The sequence below is a fragment of the Etheostoma cragini genome, chromosome 23, assembly GCF_013103735.1.
Source record: "Etheostoma cragini isolate CJK2018 chromosome 23, CSU_Ecrag_1.0, whole genome shotgun sequence".
Lineage (NCBI taxonomy): Eukaryota > Metazoa > Chordata > Actinopteri > Perciformes > Percidae > Etheostoma > Etheostoma cragini.
Window position 1 is genome coordinate 7669243 of NC_048429.1, and position 8539 is coordinate 7677781.

Genomic DNA, 8539 nt, shown 5'->3' on the forward strand with positions numbered 1-8539 from the left:
AGTTACATCTGCTTTATTTGAGGGAAAATAATCATTTGTTTTAAGTATAAAAATAACAGACATCTGGTGAACACATACATTCTCATGCACTTGCATTTTACTGTATTTCATGATCTTACAGTTGGTTTTACAGTATTTCAGAATCAGTGTTCAGTGTTGTGTTAATGTTGATGTTCCACACTACAATCTGAAATCATCATTGGCTTCCATGTGAACTTCTAAACAGCAAACCCCCCTAAATAAATATAGCAGCAAAGAGAAAAAAACCATCATAATATCAAATGTTATGATTATGCAACATAATTACAAAACCTTTCATTGATCTTTTGTTAAAAGCATCCAATGACCTCAACTGCTTTGTTCTTCTTGTTTAATCCAAGATTTAATACTTGATGACTCCTGGGCAAACTGACCACGTTAAACATTCATTTTACTGACAAAAAAAGCTCAAAGGGCTTGTCTTTACTAATCCTGCTTTGTGTGAAAAGTACTTGAATCTCAACATCTTCTTTTCAGGCAAAACATGTCTCACATTTTAATGCCTGAAATGACCAATCATCTTGAGACAAGCATTATAACTTTGTCTTTATTTCTTCTGACCGTATTATGTTTTGATTTAAGATGTTGCTACAACATTTCTGATAAGAAACACATGGCTTATTGTCATCACAAAGGTAAGATTTCAACCAAAAATCCAACATAAAAAAACTTTAAAACTTAACTTAAGAGCAAATCAATTTGTCAATTTGACAGTTTTATTAGTATGTATCAGTCAAATCTTATATCATCCATGAGTTTGAAGCTGATTGGTCCTAAAAGATTTTTTTAAAACATCGTCCAACTTTTAGTCAAAAAGTTTCATAAGTTTAAGTCATTCATTGTCCCAAGTTTCCCCAGTGTTTTGATTGAAGCAAATGCAATAATAATAATAATAATAATAATAATAATAATAATAATAATAATAATAATAATAATAATAATAATAATAATAAGCCAATAACTTTTCACATGAGAGCAACTTAATTACATTCAAAATGCTTATTTTACCTGTAATGTGATTGGAAAGAAAATAATCTTCCCCTGGAGCAACAAATCAAAAGGAGTAGCCCAGTTTAAATTGAATAAGAAATCATTACACGTGAGTGGCGGTGGGGGCCAACACAGGTCATGGCAGTTAAGATCTAAGTTGTTCAACATGTCTACTTTCTCCTTCCAATCTTAGCCAGCAGGAGCGCGTTCTCCGCCGCCTTGGCTCGCATCTTTTTGGCCTTGGCGACATCAAAGAGGACGTTCATGATGTTGGTCGGGACGTCCAGGGACAGGGTCAGCCTGCTCCTCCGGTCCCCTTTGCTGCTGTTGCGGGCCATCAGCCCTCTGAGCTTCGTCCCGCTCATGAAGCGGTAGTTTGTGGGACTTGAAGTCCGTTTTTCCCGGCTGGACTCAGCAGAAGAAGAGGTGGAGGATGAGGAGAGATACCCCGCGGACTGCAGCAGGGACCCCCAACCGTCCACGGGGGAGAAACCCGGCTCGTCCTCCTCGCTCTGAACCCCGACGGTCATCTGGTCGTCGCACAGCAGATCGGAGCGGGAGTAGAGGCGGAGGCACAGGCTGGAGGTCGGCGTGCACAGGACCGAGAGCAGCAGCAGGGTCTTCAGGGACGACAGCATGCTGTGTCCTCTGGGACCATAACAGGGGAAGAGGAACAAGGAAGAACATGTTTGCTCTATGCAATTTTTTTCTGGTTCCATGTGAACAAGATATTTTACATTTCAAATTTTGTGTAAATTGGATCTTAAAATAAGTTGTAATTAGTCTTAACACTGCTTTCACAATAACGTAACATGTCCATTTACGTTGAAAGCGAGCGAAATAGTCTCTTCCACGCTATTATCGACCCCTTCTCACATTAAAACGTAACAGTTTTAGGACTCTTTAGGCTTGTGTGTTAAGAAAAGTGTTTAAGTCTTTGTACAGGAACATTTAATGTCTATTTTGAAACCCGGGGCACTGTTTAAAGACAATTTGACAACAAACATGTAAGCAAAAATATTTGCACAACTTACCACTCGTGTCCTACAATAAAGATTACAGTTAGGGAGGTCAGCCAACACGTGTCCCTGCAAAGAAATACCAAACTATACCAAATGTGATAACACAATCCTTATAATGTTTGCGGAGGTCAACAATGCGCACTGTCTGACCAGCAGTGTGTCTTCCTCATCCATTCCCCAATTCATTTAGTAGGAGCCATCAAACTGCAGCCCTACGCCAGCAACAACGTCATCCCGTTGACATATTGCTTTGCTCTGAAGTATCCCATTGGTCATGACGCAGTGATGTAGCGCTACATTAAAAAAAGTTGGTAAATATGACCTCCTGTCGGTGAACACGAGACATCACGACCACAGATACAAAGAAAAACTTTGCTTTTTTTCACGCAGCCTGAGCTTTTTTTTGTATGTTTTACCATTTACTTGATGGATTTTACCATTTTTATAGCATTTGGTGCCTGTTCAGAACCACGGACAACTCCCATTCAGTACCATGGACAGTTCCATCATTTAGGAAACACTTTCCCATTAACTTTAAGCATACGCCTACTGTAGCAAATACAAAACCGAAGAATGCTATTCTCTATTGTCACCCAGCATCATTCTAATGTCACTGAGGACTTATTGGATTTTCCAGCTTCTCAAACATGAGAGTTTGATTTTTTTTTTTGTAATTTATGATGGTAAATTGAAAATCTTTGGGTTTTGGAATGATATCCGAATACAACAAGGAAATGTTACAAGGTATGCAATATATGGAACTGTGAAATGGACTCTAACTAACGTGTTATAAATTAGTTATAACCCAACAACAGCTTTGGTATTAATTGGATTTGGCTGGTGATCATCCTCTCCAGAAAGGCCTTTGTTTGCTAGGTTTTCACTTTGTCAACAGTAAATAAACTTTAAGTCAGTACATGCTCATGGTCTTCTCCACTGTCTAATAAACTGTCCAAAGTTTTCAGTTTTAAATGTTGAAAAGTTGATAGTTAATGGACCTCTTTTAAGTCTTGATGCAAACCAAATACGCTACAGTTTTAGTATTATGCTCCACTATAAACGTGAATTAAGTGAAATTTACAGAATTTATTTAGAAATGTTTTCCGGTCAAGGGTAGTTCCCTTTAATAAAACCATAATGCCACTTAATGGCATAACACTCCTGAGACATGGCACTAAAATACATAAGGTACATGGTCACCTCTTTCAGTATGTGTGACGTGTATTAAATGTGAAAAGTTCACTAAGTTGTTCACACGCAGTCTTTCACAGTACGTATGACTTGCATGCTGTATACATGGTTGTTTAATCTCAAAAGAAGAATGATATATGAGATCCAGAGAACTTTGTGTTTTAATTAAAGCTTTTTAAAGCTTTGAGTGTCCATGCCCCCTGATGGGAGCCATCTGCAGTTATGTACGTTACCATGTCAAAACCAAGATGGAAGTGAGAGGATCAAAGGGTGTTGGCTCAAGCTCTAATGAGCAACTTCATTGAAGGATTAATATGACTGCAAATCTTCACAGCTGGAGTAATTACAGTCTGTGACACACTGTGCTGTTAGATGTCCCCCCCAGTCCTGCTTGATCTCTGAAATGGAATAAATTGCTCCTCTTCAACTTCAATGGAAAAATCACACACACACACATCTATTTTCTTTGGGAAGTAGTGATATTTGAATAATTAAATGATTTGGAAGCTACAATTTTAAGTGTTGAATATTACTTTGCACTGTGGCATCTGTCTTAGGTTTTGACTAGTTGTTTTTGGCAGAGGGCGTGGTTCAGTGACAACAGCGTGTCCCTGTAGACTGCATAACCACATCTTGCAGATCTATGAAGCATCTTTGCCTGTGGGAATATTCTACAGGGCAGAATCCTGACTAATAAAGAGAAGCCATGGAGGCTTGTTGGTAAAAGACTCCTCTGTCTTTGAGGCAAATTGAAGTTCTGCTTTAAATACTACTTCTAGGGAGCATCCTTTTGAGGAATTGACTTCAATTTAGGAAACCTGGTGGTGGAGCTGGTGCACTGAAGACTATGGCAGAGTATCCCCTTTCAAACACAACCAATGACACCCTGAGAATTTAAGTTGTGTGTCGTGCATTTTCGAATTTCACATTGACAGAAAAAACCTTGAATGCGTGCTGCCCCCCACATCAACACTCACGCAGGAATCCCCTGCTAGTGCTGCGCCGGTCTGATAGAAAGTCCTCTAGAACAGTCCCCGCGTGATCTCCCTCACTGAGCCCCTGTAACACCCCCTGCCAAAGGAACATATGTAGTGGCAAAAGTGGCAGCAGGCAATCAGCTACCAGCTTCTTATTGCTCTCACTACTGGGGGACTGAGCATTACGTAAAGAGACTCAAGAGGAGAGACAAGAGACGAGCACAACAGACACGCAAAAAGAAAACAAGATTACCTTTTTTAATATTTTTTATTTAATATTGATCACCTTAGACATTACAAAAAAACAACAAATTCACATTTTGAGTTTCAACACTTTATCCATAAAACCAAAACTCAAACCGCTGTTGTATAAATAAATCCAACACAAAATACAAAGTTATGACATTTTATACAGTTATGTACAAAATTTATTTTCTTGTATGGGGTTGCTAGTTTCATCTCTAGGCCTCGGTACCTGTGGAAGTGTTAATGCATTTCTTTATTATTATCATAAAAAGGTGAATAGAATATTATGTTGTATTGAAGACCAGTTTTGCATTAATAGTACCCTCCAATTCATGCTACACAACCAAAACCTTTTAAAGAAGATTTCATTTGTGATCTGAATGGTCCCTTCTACCTCTCCTCTCCTCCTCACACCATCTCTGGCATTCATGTCTTGTGGAGAATCGGTTTCTGTTGCCACCACAGCCCCCGTACACAAACGGCCTGCATTCCCCTGAGCGAGGGTGGAAGTACCAGAGCAGAACATATTCTGAACAAGCCCCCTCTGACATCAGCTCCAGGCAGCGGCCTGCTGCCGAAACTGCATGTAAGGTGAAAAAAAAGATTAAAAAATACCTTACAAGCTCAGATGCTGCAGATGTATTGTATTTCATCGTATTTTAAGTGTTGTATGTGCTGAAAAAATGAAGGAAATGTGTAGGCATGGTCAAGGAGTGGGAGATCACGGACTATGTTATTCCTACATGAAGTTTTTCACACTAAAAATATGTATAAAGACCACTTGGGGCCACTAGAGTGCAAATTGCCTGGTGCAGCTATGACTGAGAGGGGAAATATTAGAGTATGTCTGACAAGATTTCAAAAATTAGATGATTAAAACTTGCAGTACAATTGAGCCAAGTGTTTGTTTTATAGGGATGCTTGCTTGTTTTCTCATAGAGAGTTGGATGATACAACAGCTATGTCTTACATGGCATTTTTATATTCATACATAAAGTGCCTCCTGAAATCTAATGCAGGCTTTCAAACAACGGATTAAGTTTTACTCTCATTATTCTCTCCCATCTTGTGCTTTTAACAATTCCATGCCAAGTCATTACTCTATGATTATGAAAACAGGAAAGAAAAACAGAAAAGTGAGAGTGATACACAAAGAAAGCAAACATGATAAAAACAAAGTAAAAGACAAGAAGAAAATCAGTTGTCTCAGCCACTCACCAGCCGTGTTTGTTCTGAATACCTTTCTTTTCTTCCTGTGTCCGGGCTCAAGAGAATCTAAAAGACCAAAACAACAACAATGATGAGTTTACAGGTTGGTGGATTCTATCCTCAGGGACCAACAATAAACATGTTGACTGAACCAACATTTAAAGAATGCCAGTTTTGTTTTGACTTACCCTAAATTAGAGTGATCAACATTTCTCCAATAAGTAAAAATTCTGTAAATCTGCATCTCTGCAGTATATTGCGTGTACTGTACTGTGTTTGTTGTACTTGTACTTTACCTGAGCCTTTTCTTTTCATGCCACTTTCTACTTCTACTCCACTACACCTCAGAGAGAAATATTGTTCTTTTTACTCCATTACATTCATCTGACAGCTTTAGTAACGAGTAACTTTACAAATTAAAACGTTTGTTTAAAAACACGTAGTTTATAAAATACAATGTTTCGTTATGAATTAAATTAGGCAACTATAGACCTACAAGTATATCTGAAATGATTAACTGATTAATAACTTAGTTGGTCAACAGAACGAATTGATTGTTTCAAGTTTTTTAAATGTGAGAATTTTTCTGCATTGAGTACTTTTACGTTTTAATACTTTAAGTACATTTTCCTGATGATACTTACATACTTTTACTCAAGTAACATTTTTAATGCAGGACTTTTACTTGTAACAGAGTATTTTTTTACATTGTTGTATAGGTACTTTTATCTAAATAAAGGATCTGAATACTTCTTCCGTCACTGCATTCATGTCATATAGTAGAAAACTGACTTGCAACTTGATCATTTTCTACCATTATCTGCAAAATATAGTTTTTGCATTACCGGACAGTGTTGACCGAATATAGCATAGTTAGAATTTGCAGAATATAGCATATTTAAAAGTCTTATGCTGTGTCTCAAATTGCGTACTTCAGCACTTACACTTTCGATTTTGAGTGCATAAGTGCAATCCTACTGACAAGTATGTCAAGATGCAGTGCACCGTGAGTACCCAGATGTTGCACTCATAACGATCAAAAAGCTGAGTGTGGAACGCATCACCTTCTATGGTCACCAACTTGGCTGCGTAGCCAAAGGGAAGTAACCACCAAACTTTTGAAAAAGGCAGCTGAGGAATCAGCAGCAGTTGCTCCGAGGAACACCAAACTAGACGTCAGTGGCGCAATGTCCCCGTTGCGTGAAACAGTGAGCACACACAATCAGTTTTAAGACAACACTACCCTGTCAAAATTTCCACTACGCAAGTAAATTGAGACACAGCATTACACTATGACCCTTAAAACAACACTTTTGACTTGGTACATTCTGTATATCTGTATTATCTGTATTTATATTTTTCCATTACAAGTACTTACTTTTTCAAAATTAATTATGGTCACTGGTAAATATAACTTCTCTTATGGTCATCTACTTTTGCTTTACTACTTTAATTACATATTCAATTTAATTTAAACACTTAATCACTTAATTACACTGCAATATTGTTTCTTGTGACATGGCCACCGCACTTTACAACACCTTTATTTGATGCCACTTTACTTTACTTTCAGTCTACCTCCTGCTCATTGTCTATTGTTTCTTGTGTGTTTCCTTGTTTGTTTGTTTTACTTTATTCTAGAAAATAAATGCTGCTGTAACAAGGAAATGTCCCCGCTGTGTGATGAAGAAAGTTCCAACTAATCTAATTATAACTGTTGCAAAGTCCCCACAATCTCACCTAACACACCAGAAAAAGCTGCCTACATCACAGCTGTTACACATTAGTATGACATATGTAACCCTTTAGCTGTGAAACATACTTAGTTACACTCTATAAATCTGTTCAGGAGACAACTGAGCACTTTGGAAGATGATGACATCTCAGGCATCTGTGTGTTTGGCCCATGGGCTTGGACCCAGCAAACTGTTCGTTGTGTCAGTGTGTTACGTTAAAATAGTTGGTTTTACCAGTGCGGTTCGGTTGGATCACAGGGGCAGGACTTGTAATTTCTCCCAGCTTGTCTCCATATTTTTCCACTTCTTCACCTTCTTCTTCCATCCCTACTTTATGGTGGTCTTGGTGGAGGGATACCCCAACATCACCTAGCACATTTTTACTCTCAGTCACTGCAGTTCTTCCATCTGGATCCACAGACTTTACCATGAACTTGTATTCCAATCCTGTAATGATACAAACATAACACACAGTCATTAACAACTAAAATTATGCTTTTAACATGTTCTCTCATGTACAATACAACACCATATTTTGAAATAATAATGAAGTGGCAAAGTTTGAAAAAATAAAATAAGTCTGAGACCATTAAATTATGGTTTCGGGTTTTAATTTCTTAGTTTGTGCCATCCAGACCATCTAAACTTTATTTATTATGTTATATTTTACGTCACTGTATTGGTTTTTCTACCTGCAGTTCGTTGAAGGTGCTGCGGCCTAATAAAGAGAAACAGCAATGAAACCCAAAAAGGGGAAAAAAAATAGATTTTGCCAAATATATTATTATTTTATTGTGGTTTTAACACGCAACAATTAGCAGCAGCAAGTATCGTCTGATGATTTATTTTTGCAAATTGTGAGTATTTAAATAGCAAAAGTGTGTGTTTAACATAGCAGGGAACCGTCTGTTTCATATACATAATGCCAAAGTGTCTTTCATGAAAAAGTTAAACAATACGCAGAAGTGTCCTTTAAGTGTCTTGTAAGTGTGTAATGGATTCTTGGTGAGGCGTCCCACTTAATGACAGTCTCATGTTTGTGAATGGCTCTAATGTTGCTGGCACCATGGTGTGTGTTCCTCTGAGAGAACATAACAGATGGCAAAACACACACGGGTGCCATGCTGCT

The 8539-nt window shown here is 37.9% G+C and overlaps 2 protein-coding genes across 2 annotated transcripts in view; both read right to left on the reverse strand.

Annotated features, from left to right (window-relative positions):
* Positions 1–976: 976 nt before the first annotated feature.
* Positions 977–2275, reverse strand: ucn3l (urocortin 3, like). Its single transcript, XM_034863463.1, has 2 exons — positions 2064–2275; positions 977–1677 (listed from the first exon to the last, which is right to left on the reverse strand). Exon 2 carries the CDS (start codon positions 1665–1667, stop codon positions 1200–1202), a length of 468 nt encoding a protein of 155 aa, XP_034719354.1. The 5' UTR covers positions 1668–1677; positions 2064–2275; the 3' UTR covers positions 977–1199.
* Positions 2276–7662: 5387 nt separating this feature from the next.
* col7a1l (collagen type VII alpha 1-like) overlaps positions 7663–8539 on the reverse strand; it is a 55249-nt gene continuing 54372 nt past the window's right edge. The window contains exon 105 of the mRNA XM_034864121.1: positions 7663–7722. Within this exon, the coding sequence (XP_034720012.1) occupies positions 7663–7722 (60 nt within the window). The remainder of the gene's footprint in view (positions 7723–8539) is intronic.